Source organism: Musca autumnalis, unplaced genomic scaffold, assembly GCF_047663935.1.
Source record: "Musca autumnalis isolate F117 unplaced genomic scaffold, ASM4766393v1 scaffold_4, whole genome shotgun sequence".
Classification (NCBI taxonomy): Eukaryota; Metazoa; Arthropoda; class Insecta; order Diptera; family Muscidae; genus Musca; species Musca autumnalis.
In genome coordinates this window covers 123,006,472-123,031,475 of record NW_027411977.1, presented here as the reverse complement: position 1 = coordinate 123,031,475, position 25,004 = coordinate 123,006,472, and the positions used below count along the sequence as shown (strand labels likewise).

The following is a 25,004-nucleotide window of genomic DNA, read 5'->3' as shown; positions in this document are numbered from 1 at the left end:
TTGGTATTGTGTTTTTGATATTGGTATGAAATTGGTATGAATACCCCCATGGGACCGTACCTTCCGATATTCGGTATTTTGAAAGTTGTGGCATCAATATACCACCGATATGACAGAAATTTAGTATTTAAACTGCCATGGGTGTTTAAAATATTGCAGAAGAAAATTATCAGTATAAGCCCTTTTCTTTAAATAACCCCCTTAGAAGCGTACTTCGCAATTTTCCGTACTTTAAGGTTGTGTCATCAATACCCCATCGAAATGGATGCAATTTGATATGTAGTCTCCGTTGGTGGTATAAAACTTCCCACCTGAAAATTTCCGGTATTTTTCCATGTTTTTATATACACCCCATAGAAAGATCCCTCCCAATTTTCGGTATTTTGAAAGTTAACTGAAATTTGGTATTTAGTCTTCGCTGGAGTTAAGAAACTTTCCTCCAGAAATGTATCGGTACAGGTTAACGTTTTATACAGCTCCATAGAACGAGGCTCCCGATGTTGTTAACTATCCAAATCCAGAATATCCAGGTTTAGGTCTAGTCGGTTTTTTTTCCAATTTTATGTATTTCGCTCAATTCGGGAAATTGTAAATATTGGTCCATGTTTTGGAAAGAACAAAAATGTCGCCCCATATGAACTGAAGGGAGTATTATCAGCTGAGATATATGTACTACACCTGCAATAAAAGGAAGTGTTTAGTACTTTCATAAACGAAATAAAACTAATTGTTCCTATTCACTTCATTACAGTTCGTGGTGGGGGTATAACTTAACGTTTTCTTACTTGTTGAAAATTTAAAATAGCTGAAGCCAAGGTTTACCCTTGTAGAACACGCGGCTTGTGATTGTATATTATACAAATTAAATATTTTTGAATAAAATGAAATGTTTGTGGATGTGGCAAAAAATATTGGACTTCACAGTTAATTTGCGTGGAAGCTGTGGCTATATTTATGTTAAAAATTGGGTAAAAATGGGTTGAAGCCAACTTGTCTTTTTTTTTTTTTGTTTTCTCTCGATTTGTTATTAAACCACACTTTCCACGAGTTTCCTGTCAAAGTAAAAGTATAAGTAAACTAAATAGGGATCACTTCACTAATGTATTAGTTTTCAAAATTAGATGTGCTTCTACCGTTTTGAAGCCAGATTTACAGTGTTTTTTGACATTTTCTTCTAGTTACGTTCCGCAAACAGGTTTTACAAAAAATCACTCATAGGATTGTAGTACTTGCGATTCTGAGTTATTTGATACGACTATTGTGAATGTAGTCTGTACAGCTTTATAGAAATCTGCATCCAAATGCGGAAATTTTGTGCGAACATTTTTCTAAAAATCATAATTTTCGGGCCTCATTTTTACAATTGTCATTCGATTTCCTCGTACTTGTTTGAACATTTTAGTTTTTTTTACGTTCCGGATCCAATAATCATTCCCCGTGAAATTCCATCTACTAAAACGCGAGTTACGAGAAATTCCAAAGTAGAAAAATCGCCTAAAATTGTTTCCGAAAATATCGCGTATTTTATCGCGTTCTCTGCGGTTCGTTTCCACTGCAATGAAACAACTACACGCAAAAAAAAATCGGCCTCTCTAACATATGTCCCAAACATATTTTGCAGTAAACATATATATGTTTGCAACAGTCCCAAACATAATATATGTTTGGGTCTGCAAACAAATATATGTTTGGGTGGAAACAAATATATGTTTGGGTGCAAACATATATATGTTTGGGTGCAAACATATATATGTTTGGGTGCAAAGATATTTATGTTTGGGTGCAAAGATATATATGTTTGGGTACAAACAAAGATATGTTTGGGTGGAAACAATTTTATGTTTGGGTGCAAACAAAGATATGTTTGTGTGGAAACAATTTTATGTTTGGGTGCAAAAAAATACAAACCCAAAAGGCACAAAAAAAACAAACACATGCACAAGTGGGCGCTTACTGAGAGCAAGGGAGCGTAAAATTCAATGTAAAACACTTTAAAATGTGTGCTCACTTGCTCTCAGTAAGAGCTCACTGTCTATCTCTATAGTATACACACAAATGTTGTGGTTTTTTATTAAAAGGCAAAAGAACAATAAACACATAGGTACATACAAAATTCCAAAGAAATACACACACTTTAATAAAAGAAAAACTGATTGAAATAATTTGTAAATAGTCACACTTTTAAAAAGGAAAAATATATAGAAACGTAGTTAAACGCTTCTCTTTAGTTGTGAAATAAAACAAATTGTCCTCATAGTTGAAATCATCAGCGGGGAATCGGCATCTAGAATCAAATGATTATGTAATGTAATAAATAAATATGGATATGCCATATTTCAAATATACATAAGTATGTATGCAATTACCAATATTAAATGCGATGTCTTCCTTGTCCAATAAAATAATTCCATTCAACTTTCCGATTCAATTATAAAATGTATTGGACATTTAATTTACTAAAAAGCACAATTTCTTTAAGAAAAGACAAAATACTGATTTATTCACTCACTTTACCGTCTTGACTCTACAAAGGCAACTAAAACACTGAGGAAAGAAAAAAATATAATTCATATCATTTCTTCTTTTCTTCTTCGTTGGTTAACAACAACAAAACAAGAAACACACGAGTTTGACGCATACATGCCACCTGTTTAGCACTTTACCTTTTTTCACTTTTTTCCATAGAAAAGATTTTATGTTTTTTTTTGTTCAACTTTTAATTCAACTTTATTGATAATTTTGATAGATTTTCAAGGTAAGTATTTACAATGGGTTTCTTTTGCATTTAGGTGTTCACAGATAAGTATTTAGGATTTGGTTTTCAAGGTAAGTATAAATATTTTTCTTTTCACAGGTTTTTCGTGTGTTTCAAAAAAGGTAAGTATTTAGGTATGTATCAAAGGTAAGTAGCAGGTTTATGTACAAAGGTAAGTATAAGGAAATTCACAAGGTAAGTATTTTATGGTTTTTTGTACTATTCAGGTATATGTATGTTTTTAACACGGTAAGTATTATATGTTTTTGTTTCAGGTATAAAATTATAATTACAATATTGTTTATACACATTCGATTATTAGGATTTGATTTTTATGCAAATTCACTTTAATGTTTTAATTATAATATTTTGTAAGTTAACACTTTTGTACTTCTCACTTCGTCACGACGGGGGTGGTGCGTGTTGATCGTTTTGATGCTCAAACTTCGATTGACTTTCTTCTGTTTTGCATCGTCACATAAAACCTGTTTTGCATTCCAATGGTTTTGGAAATGCAGAAACAGAAATGGCAAAATATACAAATTATGTTCTCGCTTGCTTGTAGGTATGTGTGTATGTACTAAAAGCATACCGCTATGCTACAGTAGTGTACCAAATAAATAGCACACTTAATGGGCAACAAAATAGCACACCTTTATAATAAAATTTTTGGACATTCATGTACATGCCTCCCCCGCCGTGATATCTGTGAATAAAAGAGTTTAATTAGTAGGCATATTTTTAATTGGGCCTGAAAATACATAGCCTAATTTTGTGTTGAACGCCTTCACATCTCCAATGCCAGCCGGTGTACAGCCCTCCTGGTGAATCGCAGAGAATGTATCGGCTCCCAACTCTAAATCAATGGGAATGTTGCTGCGAGGATCGGGGTCAGCGAGAGCTTGCGGCGCAAAGTAGCCTGTAGGGTCTTCTAACAAAGGGTCGGAATAGGGTCTGCGTGGCAATTCATCGGTAATAAGGGCGTTTACTTTTAAAGCCCACGTGCCGTTTATGTTCCTGGCCATAATCTTGAAGGTAGCAAATCGGCGACTCTGATATATTATCGATCTGAGACCAAGCCTTTGGAACGTTGAATAGGCCATTCTGGACATCGTGGCCGACTGACAAATGAGTGCTCGTACAGTCTTCCAAGTATCTACACTGTCGGCTGAGACACGCACAAGGGCTGTGGGGACGAACACCAAATCCCAAGAGAATGAAGGCACCACAATGGGAGCTGGTTGTAAGGTATTATCTAACTGTGGGGCCCCATGTAATAAGGTGTGGTGTCGGTGGTCGCACCTTCTGCAGCTCGTCAAACTGGTGCAATCCGGTGCCAGATGACTACGGGCCAAACAGTTCCGACAGTACCCTCTCCGTTCAACGGTTTCGTACCTCTGAAAAGCAGACTGCTCTCTAAACCTGGGGCATGTTACGATTGCGTGATCGTCCTGGCAGAGCCCGCAGGCATATTGCCAGAAACTCGGCCGATCCCTTCTTTCTTCTCGCTGACCCGATCGGCTTCTTGATTGTGGTCGTCTTTGTGGCTGTTCTGGTTGTGGCTGTTGTTGATGCTGACGCTGCTGTTGTTGATGCTGACGCTGCTGTTGTTGACGTGGTTGATGTTGTTGATGGATTGGCTGTTGTTGAGGTTGCTCTGGTTGTGGTGGGCGATTTTGTTGTTGTCGCCTGTTTGGGGGTCTTTCCTCCTCTTCTTCGTCCCAATTATTGTGTGGGAGGTAGGCAGCCATATCTGTAATTAAAAGAGAGAGAGGAGTACCAAGTTTTTTAAGAAAAGAGGGTCCGACTAGTCAGTCGGTAAATAGCTTGACAACTTTGGTTATGGGTCGACTAGAGATGCCAAGCGAAGTTTTGATGTCTACCACTCTAATGTTATCGTCCACCCCCTTATATGTCTTAACAATTCGCCCCAACTTCCACTCCGTTGGCGACAAGCGATCATCTTTCACGACCACAAGATCGCCTTCTTTTAAATTGTCTTTCTGGTATTTCCATTTATGTCTTCTATGAAGTTCTGTTAAGTATTCATGTTTCCATCTATGGCAAAAATGTTGTGAAATTATTTTAAGTCGCTTCCAGCGATTAACATATGAAAGGTCGGAATCGGAAATATCCGGTTCTGCTGGCTCTAACATCGGTGCCCCAATGAGAAAATGAGCTGGTGTTAAGGGAGCTATGTCGTTAGGGTCGTCACTGGCTGGACTCAAGGGTCTTGAATTCAGACAAGCCTCAATACGAATTAATATTGTAGTGAATTCTTCGAAAGTAAAATTAAGATTTGGAAAGCTTTTACGTAAATGAGTCTTAAAGGACTTAACACCGGCCTCCCACAATCCACCCATGTGGGGAGCGCCAGGAGGTATAAACTTCCACTCTAAGTTTTGATGAGAATTTTGGGTAATAGCTTGTGAACTAAGATTTTTCATAAATTCTGCTCTATCTTTTTTGAGTAATTCAGATGCACCGACAAAATTGGTGCCGTTATCGGAGTATACACACGCCGGACAACCTCTACGACCTATAAATCGAGTGAAGGCAGCTAAGAATGATTGCGTCGAAAGATCGCTAGTTACTTCTAGGTGGATTGCCTTGGTGGCGAAACAAATAAAAACGCATACGTAACCCTTCGTTATTAAACACGCTCTACCAGTAAAGTTTTTGATATTGAAAGGGCCGGCAAAGTCCACCCCAGTATTGTAAAAGGGTCGTGTTAGAGAAGTCCTCTCCGGCGGAAGAGAAGCCATGATTTGATTTTGACTGTGTTTCTTATACAATGTGCAAATTTTGCAGTTATGAATGGTCTTTTTTACTAGAACTTTCAGTTTGAATATCCAGAACTCTGAACGTAGGACTCGAGTCATGAGCTGATTTCCACCATGCATAGTTATTTGGTGTGTAAATTCTACTAGGAGTTGCGATAACTTGGACATATATGGTAACAAGATGGGATGCCTTTCATTTTCTGTTAAGGCAGGTGATTGAACAAGGCGACCATTTGCTCTAATAAGGCCATTTGAGTCAAGATACGGATTTAAAGAAACAAGACCGCTACTAGATGGAAGTTTAGATTTTCTTTGCAATAGCTTGTACTCGTTTTCAAAATAATATTTTTGGGTTACCATGATAACTAGACGTTTAGCCTGTTGAATCTCTTCAAGGGAGTAATCGGGACAAGCTCGTAAGTGTTTTTTGTAGTATCGCATAGCACATGCATATGCTCGATATACTCTGTTTAACTTTGAGAAATTTACCAAAGGGTCTTTCTTTAAAAGTTCTTGTCTGGCATCATCAGTAATGGTTGTAAGGGTGAGAACCTTAGCTGATTTCTCTTCTAAGTTCGTATCTAACGGAATATTATTTGAGGGCCAACTAGATTTTTGGTATTTTAACCACTGGGGTCCATGCCACCATAGATTATGTGTTTTCAAATCGATCGGTGAACATCCGCGACTTGCTACATCAGCGGGATTCGCCTCAGAGTCAACATGACGCCATCGATCATTACCAACATTTTCAATAATTTCTGAAATTCTGTTACCTACAAAGGTACTCCAATGGCACGGTGGTTTTTTAAGCCAAGCTAAAACGATTGTGGAGTCTGTCCAATAATAAGATTCAATATTCGACATCTGAAGATTTGATATTATTGTAGAGGCCAATTTAGAGAGAAGTACAGCTCCGCAAAGCTCAAGTCGTGGCAAGGAAATCTTTTTAATCGGTGCGACCCTGGTTTTTGCTGCTAGGAGAAATGTGTCAACACTTTTATTGGGATTTTCTACCCGAATGTAGAGGGCCGCGCCATACGCGCTCTCTGACGCGTCGCAGAATCCATGAATCTCAATTTGATTAGTTGGTGTGTACTTAATCCATCTTGGAATAGTGATAGTGTCAATTGAGAAAGTATTTTTAACAAAGTTTTGCCAATTTAATAGTGTCATGGGTTTGAGAGCGTCATCCCAGTCTATTTTGTCTAACCAAATTTGTTGCATGATTAATTTGGCTACTACTATTACTGGAGCTAACCAACCACATGGGTCAAACAATTTGGCAATCGTAGATAGAACTTCCCGTTTTGTATAGTTAATCTTGTTTTCTATAGAAGGCGATGGGATTGAAAAACTATCCCCCGAAATATTCCATCTGATACCTAGAGTCTTGGTAGAATCATTTTCAGACAGATCTAGCCAATTGAGAGGCAAAAGGTGATCACTTGGCAGGTCTTTAATTATTTTGGGCTCATTTGAAGTCCATTTTCTAAGTTGAAAACCTGCAGAATCAAAGGCAGAAATTAATTCTTTGCGAGAGTCTAACGCTTCTTGTATGGAATGACCTCCCGCTAGGACGTCATCAACATATAAGTTTTGTAAAATAACTGAAGCAGCTCTAGGGTATATATCTTTTATGTCTTCTGCTAATTTCATGAGAGTACGGAGTGCTAAAAATGGAGCACAGTTCACTCCGAAAGTGACCGTCAAAAGCTCATAATCTTCGACTGGGTCAGAAAGAGATTTCCTAAAAAGAATTCGTTGATAACGAGTGTGATTTCTATCCAATAGAATCTGACGATACATTTGTGTAACATCGGCATTGTAAACATATTTGAAGAACCTCCATTTTAATATTTGCAAAACAAGATCTTGCTGAAGTATGGGTCCAGCGAAAAGATTATCGTTGAGGCTTCTTCTATTTGACGTGGGGCTTGACGCATTGAATACTACCCTAAGTTTAGTAGTCAATCGATCTGGTTTAATCACCGCATGGTGCGGCAGATAGTAATTTGGGGTCTGATCTATTTCCTCACGTGAAAGTTTTCTCATATGTCCCAGCTCTAAGTATTCTAATATCGCTTTGTCATATGAGTCTTTGATTTCTGGAGTCTTTGAAAGTTTTTTCTCCATTCTATAAAACTGTGCGAGGGCTATATTACGAGAATTGCCGAGCTCCTCACAATTTTTAAAGGGCAGGGTAACAATATACCTCCCATCTTTATTTCGTTTTGTTGTTTCTAGGTAGTTTTGTTCGCAGAATGAGTCTTCTTCTGACCTCAAAACTCTTTTTGGGGGCTCTTCCACCTCCCAAAAACGTGTAATAATCTTTTCGATTGAAGTGGTGTTAAACAAAGAAATGTTATGTGGATTTCTAGTGGTTTCGGGTATTGGACCGCCTACTATCCAACCGAATACTGTTTTTTGCGCTAAGAATGAGCCAAAAGATTTTATGGGAGTCCCTATTTCGAAGATTAAGGGTCCTATATCCATTCCTATGAGAAGATCGACAGGTTGACTTATGTGGAATTTCGGGTCTGCTAAGTTAAGACCAATAATATCTGTAAGTTTACTCTTTTCAATATTTTGTGAAGGCAAATTAGACGGAAGGGTCTTCAAAACTGGTGCCCATACATCTAATTCAAAGCTAGGGTCTAAACGAGAACGCAAAGTGAAAAGACAAGATTTTGTAGAAGTTTCTGAGACGATTTGGCTAAGTCCTGTAACATGAACAAGGTTTTTCTTGGTAGGCAATTTTAATTTGTTTCGAAGTTTTTCAGAGATAAAAGTAGATTGTGATCCAGGGTCAATAATTGCTCTGGCATCATATGATTGTCCTCTATTTTCGACCTGTACTATAGCAGTGAAAAGCAAAGTTGCACTAGGGTTATGTTCGAAAACTCTATGCTCTTGTAGAGTCAAGGTTGTAACGTTTTGTGGTTCTGTGGACTGTATTGTGGTTGTGAGAGCTGAAGCACTAGTACTAGGGCGCACTTCATCTCTTTCTAAGTTGTAATTCTGGGTTTGTTGTTGGGTGTCTGTTCCCTTATGTAACATGGAATGGTGTCTCATATTGCAAGTACGACAACCAAACCGACTTTTACATTCTTTGACGCCGTGATTAGACGAAAGACAATTGTAACAAAGGTGTGAGATCTTGACTAAATGAATTCTATCATTTACTGACTTTCCTAGGAACTGAGAACAATCTCTAATAAAATGATTTGCTTTGCAAAGTGGACAATTTTGCGTATTTTGAGTCTTTTGTTGTTGATTCGAAGTTTGTTTATTCACCGAACCCCCCTTATTTTGTGAATTTGGCCAAGTATTGGTATGGAAACTGTTTGCAAATTTTGATTTTTTACTAAAATCAGTTTTTTGTTGATTGTATTTTGTACTTGTAGGCTTAATATTTCCTACAGATTCTAATGTCTTGAATTTATGGGTCAAATATTTGTTTACCTGCTCCCAGGTGGGCAAAGTTTTGCTGTCGTGCAAAGAGTTTTCAAATTCCTCTAGAAAAGATCGAGGTAGTTTTGAGGAGCAAAGATAAATAAGGATAGGATCCCAACCCTTTACATCAACTTCTAGAGTCTCAAGAGTCTGAATACAACTATTAATGGTACGTTGAAGTTTTTGAATTGTGTTACTTGAATCAAACGCTATATGGGGTAAATTGAAAAGAATTTTGATTTGCTCGTTGACCTGCATCCTTCTGTTTTCATATCGCTCAGTGAGATTCTTCCACGCTAACTCAAAGCCATCGTTTGTAAGTGGGACATGACTGACTATCTCTCTAGCTTCTCCTGTTGTTTTCTGGGTCAAATGGAAGAGTTTTTCAACTTTACTTAGTTTTGAATTTTTAATATATATCGCTGTAAAGAGGTCTCGGAACGTAGGCCACTCGCTGTAACCTCCACTGAATGTGTCTGTGTCACATGGGGGAAGTCTTGAAACAGGTGTAAATTCTACTTCAGTATTGAGTTTTTGCGTCATTTGAGATTCTCTTTTAACTTTTTCTTCGGCTTGTTTCTGCTTAACTAACTGAATTTGCCCATTAATCGCTCCTACAGCATTTTTGTAAATGTCAATGGCTTCTAGATAATGAGTTCTTAGCTTATTTTTGTCAATTTCCTTTTCACCTTCCCCTGGGACATGATCCCTGCATTCTTCATACGCTCTTTTTACATGGTCATAAACCGAATCTAGCTGAACTCTTGATGCCTCTAATCTATGAATATCATCTTCGGTGTTCGCTATACTTAAAATCGCTGCATAATCTTTTAAATCATTAAGACAGTTAACAAATTTTTCACGATTAAGTTTGGCCATCTTTCTTTGTAAATTAGATCTGACTTTAGAACAAATTTGCTGAGTCGCAAGAAATGACAAAGTAGTCCAATCAAAGGGTCAAACCTTTTTGTTATTGGGTAAAAAACAGAGTCAGAAAATTTTGTCTTAGCAAAATTTTGATGTTAATTCCCAAATAAATTCACGACAACTGGATATTTTGTAGAGTAGAGTAAATGTTTTGTGGAGTACGATAAATGTTTTCTCCAATGTGAGTACAGAGAATTAAAATTATTTGATGCCAAATATTTTCATTCAAAGAACGCAAGAAAAAGTTTTGAAAGGTCGAAAAATTTCAATCAAAATCCGAAAAAAATTTCCAAAAATAAGTCGAAGAAAAATGTGTGTTGGGTTATCCAGAAAAAAAGTCCCAAAGAACAGCAAATTGCAGAAATAACAAGGTTGTAATAAAACCCTAGTTAAACAGCAAATTTTATCAGAAAAAGTGAAATGATTTTTTGTACGCAGTTGTTTTTTGAATAATTGTCTAAATCCACAACTATTTTAGTGACGCTTTTGTAAATAAATTGTTGAGAGAATGATTTCGCTTTAAACACAGACGAAAATTTTTTGTTTTTTCCAATAATAATTGGTTTTGGGTGGAAACAAAAATGTCTTAGTAAAGAAACGAGTCAAGCCAGAGCAAAATCCCAGCAAACAATTTCAAAGGTGAATTATTTTGGGTCCAAAAAATCCAAATTGTTAGCGAAAAATGCTTTAGAATGTCGTATTGTTGTTTCAAACTGGTTTAAAATTAAAAATTAATTAATTTAAAATCAAAAATTTTTTCAACAAAATATTGCTTATTTGCAAAAAAGACAAAAATATTTTGTGTCTAAATCAAAAATTTTCATCCAAAAAATTTCAAAGATGCTGTAAAAATGTATGAGTATCAAAAGTTATATAAATTTTCATAAGATAAGAAAAAGTTTAAAGTGTCGAATGTTTAGGTTAGTTAACCTCAAATTTTTGGGCGCTTGTCCACCAAACGCTTATGCTTATGTACGTAAAAGGCGCAAAATGTTTTTTTTCCAATTTTTCCCAAAATGGATGTATTGGGAAATCAATATGGCGCTTATGTATAAATTGTTTAATATTGTTGTTTGTGTGTATGTCGCCGTATAAGATTTTTTCCAAAATTTTTGTAAACGTTTGTAATTTTTATGTTAGTAATTTCAGGTTATTTTCCCATAAATTGTGTGTGTTGTATGTGTTTTTGGGTCAATAACCGACAGAAATTATTTAGCTTCCAAAAATAATATGGTTTCCAAGTGACTGATGATTTTCCAAAATATATATCGGGTCAGACTTCCAAAATTTCCAAATTATTGAACGGACGGACAAATATGTATGAGCGAAAAGGTCGACTTTCCACAAGTCTCTCACTAAACTTTCCAATTTTTCCACAAAATTTCTCTTTTTCTTCTTGTATTTAAAAATGCATGAGAAAATTTCCAAAATTGAGAGAATTTTCCAAAAATTCCACTATGTTATGCTTGAACTGTGCATGTATTTGTAAATTGTTAGATTTCCACAAAATGATCTAACCAAATTTACACAAAAATTTACCTTTTTAGAAATTTATGTGGATAAATTGAAAAATCTTTGTTACAAAATCCCAAATTTCACTAGGTTGTATGTGTTTGTGTGTGTATGTGTGGACGTATATGTGTGTTCCCACTTTCGCTGGGTCAACTTCAGTCCGCTTTTCTAGGGTTATGTAAAAAAACTTGGGTCTTTGTATCCAAAGGTGTCAATTTGTGATGTAATAGCGAGTTATCGTATAAAGGGACAGTGTCGGGAGTCAAAATTCGCCGTACCCTGTGTTCCTTTTTTGATGCCACGCTCCAAATCAAAAAACTTATTTGTACTCACTTTGCTCTGTTTGGTTATAGGGTCTAGGTAAGTATATGGGGGGGTTTTAACCTTTTGTCCGTCTGTCCGCCTTTCCAAATCCTCAGCTCCAACTCTCCAACTGATTGTTTGTTGTTGTTTTGTTACGCGTCACCGTATTCGCGTTTAGTTTATATTGGTTTGTTTTGTAGATATTGTTGTGTGTTGTAGAAATTGTATGTTTTAATGTTTAAATGTTCACTTTTGTTTCAATGTAATTTGGGTTTTTTTTTTTTGATATTTATGTTTTTGTATGTGAACTTTTTTGTTTAGTATTTTTAAAACAAATTTAATTTTAATTTTTTCTTTCTTGTAAAATAATTTTTTTGTTTAATCACTTTTTCCACGTCCCACTGTAATATTCCACTGTCTGCGTTCCACTGTATTTGTTTTGTTTTAAGTTTCCACAAATTGTCACTGTTTTGCTTCTTATGTTGTTCTCTTTACAAACTTTATTTTTTTTTTTCAATTTTGTTCACTGCGTTTGTTGTTGTAATTTTTCAATGTCACTAGTTTCACAATTTTGTTGTTGTAAAAAACTCTTCCAAAAAATTCCACTTTTATGTTGTATTTGTTTTTTGAAAATGTTAAGATTTTTCTTAACCACACATATTCGGCTCGACTAGGACCAAATGTTTAGCACTTTACCTTTTTTCACTTTTTTCCATAGAAAAGATTTTATGTTTTTTTTTGTTCAACTTTTAATTCAACTTTATTGATAATTTTGATAGATTTTCAAGGTAAGTATTTACAATGGGTTTCTTTTGCATTTAGGTGTTCACAGATAAGTATTTAGGATTTGGTTTTCAAGGTAAGTATAAATATTTTTCTTTTCACAGGTTTTTCGTGTGTTTCAAAAAAGGTAAGTATTTAGGTATGTATCAAAGGTAAGTAGCAGGTTTATGTACAAAGGTAAGTATAAGGAAATTCACAAGGTAAGTATTTTATGGTTTTTTGTACTATTCAGGTATATGTATGTTTTTAACACGGTAAGTATTATATGTTTTTGTTTCAGGTATAAAATTATAATTACAATATTGTTTATACACATTCGATTATTAGGATTTGATTTTTATGCAAATTCACTTTAATGTTTTAATTATAATATTTTGTAAGTTAACACTTTTGTACTTCTCACTTCGTCACGACGGGGGTGGTGCGTGTTGATCGTTTTGATGCTCAAACTTCGATTGACTTTCTTCTGTTTTGCATCGTCACATAAAACCTGTTTTGCATTCCAATGGTTTTGGAAATGCAGAAACAGAAATGGCAAAATATACAAATTATGTTCTCGCTTGCTTGTAGGTATGTGTGTATGTACTAAAAGCATACCGCTATGCTACAGTAGGGTACCAAATAAATAGCACACTTAATGGGCAACAAAATAGCACACCTTTATAATAAAATTTTTGGACATTCATGTACACCACCAAAGCCCCCTTCTTCGCTTCTACGTCTTCTATTATACAATACACACAACTGTTTATTCTAAAGCAACATTCCACAGCCGCGAGAGCACTGTTATTACTCTCGTTGACAAACATCCTCTCTCCACCCATGAAAAAAATGTTCTAACATAAAAAAAATGTTTTACCCAAACATATCAAATTGAGATATGTTACAAAATGTTGCAAACATATATTTGTTTGGACCCAAACATATTATGTTTGGATCCAAACATATATTTGTTTGCAACCGGTCCCAAACATATATTTGTTTGGATCCAAACATATTTCTAACATAAATTTTTCTGCGTGTAGTGCAGCATCTACGTTTTAGCGAAAACAGAGATTTGAAAACTTCACTGATAAGGGAGCAACATTCATTTTATCCCAAAAAATAGTGTGTGATGCTACATCCACGGTGCTTGATTGATCGCCTTGAAATAGTTATGTATATATCTATGTAGATTTTCATGGTGGACATTGAAATCGGATGCGGAAAAATTTACTTTACGCAAATTAGCGATATTTTATAGTTTTTTTTTTACTGCTAAGATGTATACGTATTTTAAAATGTATATAAATTAAAAAAATTAAAAATTAAAATGTGTTATTTGACCTCTATATCCATTTCAGAAGCCTAAAGATATATCCTCAGCAACCCAATAATCTTCCTCAATGGAAAAGCTTTGATATGAATGTCCATAAAGCAAAATCTGTAAATTTTATTGGGAGATTTAAGCAAAATGAAGGAAGTATTCCTATAGATTTTACCAATATTTTCTACTACAGAATGCATGTGAAAAATTATTTTTTCAAACAAAAAATAATTTTTTTTATGACAATTAGTTTTTATACCCTATACCACAATGTGGAAAAGGAAGGGTATTATAAGTTTGTTTTGGTAAAAATTCATGTAACACCGCGAAATATTCGTCGGAGACCCCAAATGTGGTATACCAATCTTCATATCTCGACGAGATAAAGCGATTTTGAGATGTGTGTCCGTCCGTCTGTCCATTATAAATTGTAAACACGCTCCATGCCGCAATTATGGACTATTCGTCACGAAATTTTGTATGGAGGTCGGGTTCAGATCAGAATATATCCCTATTCTAATTTGAACTATTTAGCGGGTGAAATGGACCAAAAACAATATTTATCCAATTTTCTAGCGGCTCTGTAGGTCTCAATAATAGTCCGATCAACGCGTCATTTTAAATAAGGTATATCGCAAAGGAGAAGCTTGCAATTTGAGATGGCGATCGGGTAATATTCAGAGGGTTAAATGGACCAAAACTTTTGTGTGAAAATTGTGAAAATTTTTAATATACAGCTTATATCTTAATTCCTGGAAGTGACATTCCGGACAAGTGAGATGTACTTGAAAGTGGAACGCTTGACCTTTCAATTGATGCCAATTATGTTAGTGTGCATGATCAGATAACAGAGTTACAGCCTAATATATTCCGTTATTTGTTTGTAGTGTAATAATAAACTCGCTAGAAGTCGCAATTATACATCAATAGTCACGAAATTTTGCACCGGGTAAGAGTATAGGTCGAAAAAGATGCCTACAATTTTGAATGATGATCTGATATTCTTTAGCGGGTGAAATGGATCATTACTTTTGTATGAAAAATATAAAAATTTTTTTTTTGGTCGATATTTTAATTCCTTGAGGACATATATATTTCGCAAAGTAGCCTACATATGGAAAAAACTACTGACCTTTCCTCTGATGTAAATTGCAATAAAGTGTTTGCTAGATAAAGGGCCTATTGCCTAATATATAATGGGTTCTGTGTAGAGAACCACATTTTTATCCCATGCTACATATTGTCTCTCCAAAAGTTTATGTAACACCACGAAATATTCGTCCTAGACCCCTTATTTGGTATGCCAAAATTCATATCTCGACGAGATAAAGCGATTTAGCGATGTGTGTCCGTCCATTAAAAATTGTAAACAAGCTTAAGGCCGCAATTATGGACCGATTGTAACGAATTTTTTAAGGAGGTTGGGTTCGGGCCAGAATAGAAATGATTAGTTTTTGCCGATGATCGTGAAATGTTCAGGGAATGAAATGGACCAAAAACAAAATTTTAACCAATTTTGTAGCGACTCTGTAGGTCAAAATAATAACCCGCAAAATTTTAAACAAAGTCTGAGTTTATGATGAAGAAGAAGCGTACAAACCAACGTGAAGATCAGATAATACTTAGCGGGTTAAATGGGCTGAAACTTTTGTGTGAAATTGGTAAAAATTTCAATAACGTAGCGGTTAAACAACGGAAGTAGTAGTACTACATAAGTGGGTTTCATTACATTTTAGTTTGTGTGAACTAAATTTTCCTTTCCTGCTACAAAAATGTCTTTGTCATGCTTTTTGGTTTTGGTCATAAGTATTATACATTATATCTCTGATATTTGATAATTAAATTTTCACAATCATTGAAAAGAAGTTCCGTGGAGAGCGATTGTCCAGGGATAGTGGTACAGGGTATCCCATGGTCGGCTCCGTTCGACTATAGACTTTTCTTACTTGTTTTTTTATAACATCGAAACTATAATATCAATCTGTATGATTTTAGTCTATTTTGATTTCTCCGTGAAGTTTTGAATCACAACAAATTTTTATGTTATTTTATGACCGTTGAATAGACCTTTATTTTTGAAAAATTTGACTTACATTCAATAATTTATCCATTTTATGTACATTCCGCGAATCGTTTTACATGTATTATGCAATCTATTCACTGAAGGCACTTCGAGAGAAGTTAATAGTAACAATTGTGCTCATTAAAATAATTAGCATTTTTATAAAATATTGTTCTTAAAAGTCAAAATAAAACCGCCATAACTTTAGTCCGCAACAACCAAAAATTGGCTCGCGAGATTCGTAAAGGAGAATTTTATCTAACCCTATGTAGGTACCAAAAATTTTAGATGTAGCGCTAAAAAATTTAACCTTTTTGTTTTTTAAATGAAATGTGAAATAATTGACAAAATTTGTGACATACATATGTATATTTTATGAAAATTTGAAACATTAAATTTATTGATAGCGTTGGCGCAAGCAGGGGAATGGTAACATATACGGATAACGCGAAACGGTTATGAAGGGAATGTAAACTACTTATAGCCCAGTCAAAATAGACATTGAAGTAATGAAGAAATTCGCAAAAAGCTGAATCTTGGTGGAGAGCTAGGATTTGCATTAGAACCAATATCCAAAAAGTACCCATCGATCTCATGTGTGCAAAAATGTTATTCGGTTTTAAAAGGTCAAATTTTAAGGGTTTTATTCGCTTTGATTTTTTTTCTTTTTTGAAATTGTTGGGTCTAATCAAAAAGTGACTAGAGTAAATGTTGTAGATAGAAAACTTCTCTACAAGTTTAGTCTTTATAGTTTTTACTAGCTGAACCCAGTGCGCTTCGCTACCCCGACTAAGGTATAATATAGTTTGACACATTTGTTTGTAGGCCAATTTTCTTCCAAATTTCTTTATATGTAGCGTGTTTGGTGCATCAAGTACATGAAATCGGACGAAAATATATGGGAGCTATATCCAAATCTGAACCGATTTGGATATAATTTGGCACACTAATTTCTATACCGAATTCCGTCACACATTCCAAATTTCATTGAAATCTGAGATATATAGCGTGTTTCGTGCACCAAATACCTAAAATCGGCCGAAAATGTATATGGAAGCTATATCCAAATCTGAGCCGATTTCAATTTAACTTGGCAAATGTATTTCTAGACCAAATTCATTCATACATCTAAAATTTGAAGATGGTAAAAGATACCATTCTATAGATATTTGCATACAACATATAAATTTTTGGAGGTACCTCCGATTCTGATGCTATATCTCCGGATCAACGCGGAATTTCAAAACATTTTATAGCCTATGTTACTTTCAGGCCATGTAGTGATATACTCTGAAAATTTGAGGAAGATCGGTTTAGCGGTTTTTGAGTCCATAAACTTCAAACAAACAAATAAACAAACAAACAAACGTACAAACATTTTTCTACTTTATATATATAGATACCCTCAGTATTTATGCTAATTTTCATATGGGCAAAATGTGCCTCATCGAAATAATGGTTTTAGACCCAAGTATGTTTGGACAAAATGTGTTTCAGACAATTTGGAGTCGATTTAGTAATGTCCGTCCGTCTAGCTGGCTGATGCGCACGATAACTCTCAAACGGATGAGCCGATTTGGTCCAAAATTTGGCTATCGTAATATTTTGTCCAAACTTAGTTTAAGTTCGAAGATGTCATATTGGTCTACTCCTTCAGGTACCTCCCCGACAAAAGTTCAAAATGTTTGGAAAATTTGTGCGCACGATAACTCTTGAAGGGAGTAACCAATTTGGTCCATACTTTGCACATTGTGAAACTTCTACTAGACATAGATGAGGTTTTAATATGGACTCTATCGGCCCACTCCTTCGGGTAACTCCCGCACAAAATTTCAAAGTTCAGTTTAAGACCTCCTCTCGAATAGCTTAGATTTTTGTTGTGACAACTTGTATCCACTGTAATATTTTGTGCAAACTTAGTTTAAGTCGGAAGATGGGCAATATCGGTACACAACTTCTGTAACACTCCAGTATTCGATCTGTCCGTAGATGAAAGTTTCAATTCACATAGGCTGAGGATATATGACCGTCGGCAAAGCCGACTGATATTTTCTTACTTGTTTATAATTCTTGAGATATAGCGGTTCTAAAAACCATATCATTTATATGCACATATAAGGGGAGTATGTACATGTTCATGTGATCCGGCTAAAATAAACGAGGTAACCGGGTCTATCTCCAAAAAATATGTGTTTCCGTAAAGATAACAATTATGCCTACCTTTTACAAATTACAAATAAATCGGATAGTGTTTAGTAGAGTTATTCCATGTATAAGTCATGTTATGCCAAATTAGTCTATTTATTCCACGTGTGTAAACGTAAGCCCAATAGGAACGACGCCAACGAAAGCTCTCCGATTTTTTTAATTTTTGTCCGGATGTTGGATTTATTGCGCTGATTAAGGTAAAGTATAATTTTCCTGTGGACGGATACGGTTACCTGTTTTTGACTCCTTTCCTTAAAATTATAACACTGGAACGCTCAATTGAATAGGTCGCCTCGAAGTATGGTGTAGTTTGAGGTAATCTCACCACCATATACATGCATACCAATTTTTTTCAGCACGTGTCAACAATTTGAAAATGTGTCCTCTCTTAGGCGGAACATCTTTATTTAGCTGTCCGAACATTATGCTGAGGGCAAGTGGCCGGAGTGCACAAAAAGCGATATAAATACACACCGCAACTCAAACGTTTGTTTAAGAATGTAATCAGTGTGACCACTTTAGCATTTTTGCAGCTACATTTAGCAATATTTTGTATTTAGTCCCAAAATTTCCATTTAGCATTTTGTATATCTCTTAGCATTTTTTAACAATCTCAAATACTTTAGTACTTTTAAAAAAATACGTAGTGAGTAAGAACCACGTTAACTTCGGCGGCCGGACTTTTTATGCCCTTAACCATGAACTGTATGGAAGTAAATAGTCTGTTTACTTTAGTTTTGGAGGATCAGAATATCTTAACTGATGATAATCAATTTATATTTATAATTTTAGGCGTGGATTTTTTCCACCCATTGATATTACAAAATACCAAGTTACACCCACTTCGGAAGAAAATGTATCAAAAAGCTCCCATGGGGCGTCATCGTTTTTCTGTTCAAAACATGGACCAATATTTACAATTTTCAGAATTTAGCTTTCGTATCTAATGACAACAAGTATTCAAAATGTATCAAAAAGTCGACCTGTAGGCCTATTCTGTAACTTTTATCGATTGAAAAGTTGTTAAAATTCCTTTTGTTTTTGTAACAACTACAAAACAAACAAATGAAATTGTTGTAAAATAAACAATGAGTAAAGTTGTTAAAAAGTTACTGAGTAGGGAGGCTGTACTGAGAAATTTCTGCAGGTAAGTTTTGTTACTTCAACCAAGACTAAATAAAAAATTTAATTGTAAGGGGCTATGTGAATACGTGGACCTATACCGACAAAAAGTTTTATACCACCAACTTAAACTTAATATCAAATTTCAGCCATTTTGGTTTGATATTGATGCCAGAACCTTCGAAATACTGTAAAACGAAAGGTACCATTCTACGAATTCTGGCTGAATTATTACATGACAATATTGAATACAAAATTTAAAAATTAAACTCTTTTTACGATAATTTGATGGGCTGTATTAAAACTTGGATCTGTACCATTCTCAGCGGGTTTTACCCACTTTTTTAGGATAATGCGGCTAAAATCTTGAAAATGCCAAAAATCGGGAGTTACCGTTCAATGGGGGCTAGGGTTATGATTTTTTTACAACCTCATATCCCTGTATCATAACGCGATGAGTTTTTACATAATATTACATAAAAACTTAATTATAAGGTGATTCGGTGAAAAAACCTCACGCACAAAATGATTTTAAAATTTGAATTTATCAGAATTTTGGGCAATTTTTTGAATTCACAAGTATATACTTTAAAGCCACATGAGATAACCAAACTGACATAACATTTGTATCTCACTAATTTTCGTAAATTCTGAGAACCACAAAAATGTCGTAATCGCTTTTTTCAAAAAATATAAATTTTTATCAAAAAAAAAAAAAAAAAATCCAAAATTTTTGAAAGTGGTTTGTGCGTGACGTTTTTCAATATTTGAATAGAATAAATGTTATTTTAGTTATTAGTAGGCTTAAGTTTATTCATTCGAGCAACAGGAAATAATTATTGAAAAATGTTTGTTTTTCATTTCATAAATTTTTCAAAAAAAAAAATATTTTTTTAAAATCGATTTGTGCGTGAACTTTTTTACATTTCAATGGAATAAACGTTATTTTAGTGATTAATAGGCAAAAGTTTATTCATCCAATACAGGAAATCATCAAACATTGTGGGAGTAATAGAAAATGGTGCGCCAATTTATAAAGATCTATCTTAAATATTGCGAACTGAGTATATACCGACACGGTGCTCTTGAATCGAATTTAAATGGAAGGTGCTTACACCTGGGAAGTTTTTGAGGATTCTGAAACTACAGTGTTCATAGATGAGAAAATTCAAAAAACTACAAAAAATCGCAGGAGCGCTTTTTAAATAAATCGCGATTTTTAGGGTTTTTTTAGGTTTTTAAGGGTTTCTTAGGTTTTAACGATTTTGCTTGGAAACCGCAAGTCCAATTGAAATGGGACTAAAGAAAATGCTGTAGCTATGTTTTCTACAAGATTGGCTTTTATAATATCTTCGTAGTTTTTACCGTTATTGAGATAAAGATGTTCAAATTAGGACAATGGATTGACTGTATCTCCTCCTTATAAAGCAATGTTATACACAGTACACCTTAACTAACTTTAAATGAAAACCCCTTACACCAGGGAAGTTTTTGCGGATTTTGAAACAGCTATGTTTATAGATGAGAAAAATCCAAAAACAAGAAAAAATGACTGTATGGATTTTTTAATAAATCGCGATCAAAGTTCCCATTTGTAGGTTTTTTTAGTTTTTCACGATTTTGCTTGGAAACCGCAAGTCCTATTGAAATGGGACTAAAGAAAATGTTGTAGCAGTGAAAATTCTGTACGAGATTAGCTGATTGATATTTTCCTAGGTTTTACCATTTTTGGGATGTAAAGGTTCAGATCAAACTTTCAAATGTTTTTCATAGGTCTTCAGGATTTAGCTTGAAAACTGCAAATCCTTTCGAAATGCCACTTCATTGGATAAGACATATAGACACTATCATCACCAGCAATTTTTAAATCAAAATTTTCTCTTTCAGATCTTTTCAGTCTAACCTCCATTGATGGCCAAGGATTATTAAATTTTTTAGGTTAAAAAATAGAAAAATCTATGAACTAAAAATAGAAAAATCAATGAACTTAATTCTTAACATCAAAATTAAAATAAAAAACCGTTAAAAACTAAAATGATTTTTTTATATTTCTTTCAATAAATGTAAAGGTTTCATTTAATTTGGAAAAGGAAGGTTTCATTTAATTTGGAAAAGGTTTCATTCAATTTAAAAAAGGTTTCATTTTATTTGGAAACGCTATATTTCAATAGTCAGGGTGAAAATATAGATTATGCCTCTCGTTTTCCCAAATGTTTTCTGTTTAAACATTTGCATAACATTAAGCTAATCTAAATTGTTTCTTGGGGAAGTGCCACCATTTTTTATATTTCGTTATCTAAATAACTCATTATCGAAACATTTAGAATATAAATTTATTAAAATCTAAATGGTAGATACGTGTGCCACTAATTTCAACTTAAAGTAGGTTTATAACCAACTACGGGTCGTACGCATTCAACAAAAATGACCTTGACTGTAAAACGTTCGTCAATTTCCCACAAAATAGACAATTTTGGTTTTGTTTGGTGCCAAGCCGAAAACGGCAGCGCTTCTTTTTTTACTAAGTTAACTAACAGTACTTAAACGGTAATCCCTTCCGTTGAAATGAAATGAATTAAATATTTTAGGTATGCTATTGTCACATACATACCAATGTACATTCATACGAATTGTTATTACAGTTTCGTTGCAATGAATATTTGATTATTTTGCTTAGCTAGAGCTTCTTCTTTCAAATTTGTAATTACGGATATTACGATTGATACCCAGTGGCGGCAGCATTTACCAATTGAATGAAATCAGATGTTAGGCAATTGAATTTGGCCAAAACAAATATGCCACACACATTTTTTTCCGAGGGGGACTATTTAAATGCAGAGGTATTTTTGATTAGACATCAGTTCAGTACTCGGCGTCGAACAAACAAAGAGTTCGTACAAAGTTTTGTGACACTTTTTTTAAATTTTGGGATTAAAAAACTTAAGTGTGAAATCGTAAAAATGAAGGTACGAATATAACGAATAAATAAACAAGTCAAGAAGTGAAAGCATTATGACAAGGATTTAAAAAATATATAAAATGAGTTAATATATAAACTTAAATATCGTAAAAAATTTATACGATCAAGTGCTGAAAACTTTTAAAATAATATTGAGTATCCCAGAAACTGGCCTTTAACAAATATTTGCTTGAAGTGACACCTTCAATAACCGATTCCATTTTTAATATTTCAAAATTGTTAATTTAAAATGTTCCTTCAATCGGTCCTATTTTCGTGTAAACGATACCGTGAGAAGAAAATATAAAAAAACCTCAATTTAAAATGACCGACATGTATCCTGTTGTAACAACTCCTTCGTTTAGCAACATCAATCGTACACATAATCCACCATAATTCGAATATACAAACGTTGATTTTGTTGTTAAAGTAAAGCTCATCTAATGCGGTTTAGAGCTTATGTGTTTTTCGAATAATCAAACATCACTTAAAAAAAGAATTCTATGATCTCCCTTTGTATTCTCTTGTCATTTGCCATATTATTTTATTATATCCAAAAACAAACTTTTTCAATTTTAATTGTAACTCTTTCAGGTATTCTCATGCGTTATGGCTCTTGCTTTGGCTACCTCAGCTCAAGCTGGTCTTTTGCCCCATCATGGTGATGCCCATCACGGTCTCGTCCATCATGGATCTGATTTCCATCACACTGATATTCATCACAGCAATGGCGTCCACATTGGCCACTCTGCTCGTCTTGTAGTCGATGGCCATCATGGTCTTGAACATCACGGTATTGACCATCATGGCATTGAACACCACCCAGTCTATCATCATGCTGATCATCATGCCGCTTTGGAAGTTGCCCACCACGATGCCGGTCATCATGGTGTAGCTGCTGTTGATGTACACAATGCTCCAGCTGCCAAGATCATCCAACATGAACCCATTCACAAAGTGGAGCCAGTTCACCATGTCACCAAGGTGGTCCACCATGAACCTCATCATTTCTTGCATTACACCAATCCCGTTGTTGATCATCACGTTGTCCACCAAAATCATCATGTCGATGAACATCATCATGCTGCCGATTTGCATCACACCGAATTGCATCATGGTGATGCTGCCCATCACGGTGATTTGGTTCATCACGGCGATGTTCATCACGATGGTGTTTTGCGTCACGCTGATTTGGTTCATCACGGTGATGTTCACCACCATGCCGCTGCTGTTGTTCATCACGCTGATGCCCATCATCATGGTGCTGTTGTTCATCACGCTGATGCTCACCACCATGCTGCTTTGGTACATCATGCAGTTCCCGTTCATCACCATAACGCTGCTATTGTCCACAAAGTTCATCCCGCTCACTGGCATAGCAAAGTGAAAATTACCGAAAAACATTATTAAACGATTTCAACTCCCACCAAAGAAAATGAAAACTTTACTACATGCCACTGATGGAAAATCAGAAATAATTGATTTTCCATTCGAACGTTTTTTTATATAATTTATTTCTTACGATCGAACTCATAATTTGTTTTTAACTCAACCATATCGCATACATATTTTTGTTATACATTTCATGATATTTCATAAGCTTTGATTTTTATCCGTTGTTAACCCATTTATGTGTCATTGTTATTTTTAATCCCCAAAAATAAAACATATCGAAAATAATTTAAATATGTTAGTTGGTTCTTAATGCTTTCTCTCTGGGAGGACACAAACAACGATAATTGAGTCTTCCCTCCGAAACTACCCGAATGGAACATTCGGCCAGAGATTGTCAACCCAGCGACAGCAGTATCAACCGGAAGTTCCTGCCGGCATCATTGCAATTCGAGACGGCATTGAAAAAAATCTCGGTCCGGAGCGATTTCATGCGCTCGCGGCAAAACTGTTCAGTCTGTCCAATGGTTCTGTTCAGTTTCCTGAGTTGTAGTGAGGATATGTAGCAACTAGCATTTACACAGGGACTGGAGCCCAGGTTCCTAGCCGCATACTGCTTCAACACCCGTCCAGCAAGAACTAGCACTGCTGCTAGCATTTCATCTCGCACTATGACTAGCACTCCGTCAAGTATTCCATCCAGCTGGTTTATTCTATTGGTGATTCTTCCAGTTCCACAAATCCATGCAGTGATACCTTTCCTACCTAGTAGTTCAGCTAGTTATTTTACTAGCATTCCATCCGAAACCATTATTCCATGCAGTGTTCTTCGTATCCAGCTAGTTATTTTACTAGCAATTCATCTAGTACCATAATATCATCCCATGACACCTTAACTAATTTCCAATCTAGTATTAATGCTGCGGCTAGCATTTAGCGTAAGAACTTCAAGTGCTATCATCGGGCCATCCATGACGTCATTCTATCAGACATTAATCGACAGTCGATGACATCATCAGACACAACAAAGTCCTAAACCAACATCCTCTAGCAATTTCGTATAGTGTGCGGCTTTTTCCGCGGCAAACTCATTCCATACTTGAACAACTATGATCCGGTTAACGTTACGTTTCTAACTTCTACAACGAGAGCAGGTGCTCCTCCTACCATCCACGCGTGTCGTGAGGCATACAGCATCTATTCAACTGACCGTCCGCACCCTCGTATCTAACTCCTATAGATTTGCGGTTACAGCCAATTGCAGTGGCATAATTCCTTCAATTGTCAAAATCTATTCCTATTCATACACAAAAAAAAATTAATCCCATTGGCCTTATCGCCGTTTACTTCCTTTTTTCTTTAAAGGTAAAGGTCGACACAAGCAACAAACTCGTACTTTGTTGTCTGTGTATACTGTGCAATTTCTTTTAATTTTT

At 35.0% G+C, this 25,004-nt stretch overlaps 2 protein-coding genes across 2 annotated transcripts; one reads left to right on the top strand and one right to left on the bottom strand.

Annotated features, from left to right (window-relative positions):
- Window positions 1-2,691: 2,691 nt before the first annotated feature.
- LOC141401515 (uncharacterized) lies at window positions 2,692-13,092 on the bottom strand. Its single transcript, XM_073981802.1, has 2 exons — window positions 11,767-13,092; window positions 2,692-4,508 (listed from the first exon to the last, which is right to left on the bottom strand). The coding sequence occupies exon 2, from the start codon at window positions 4,504-4,506 to the stop codon at window positions 3,478-3,480; it is 1,029 nt and encodes a 342-aa protein (XP_073837903.1). The 5' UTR covers window positions 4,507-4,508; window positions 11,767-13,092; the 3' UTR covers window positions 2,692-3,477.
- On the top strand, window positions 12,661-23,586 carry LOC141403059 (uncharacterized). Its single transcript, XM_073985222.1, has 3 exons — window positions 12,661-12,671; window positions 12,752-12,773; window positions 22,771-23,586. Exons 1-3 carry the CDS (start codon window positions 12,661-12,663, stop codon window positions 23,584-23,586), a joined length of 849 nt encoding a protein of 282 aa, XP_073841323.1.
- The last annotated feature ends 1,418 nt before the right edge of the window (window positions 23,587-25,004 follow it).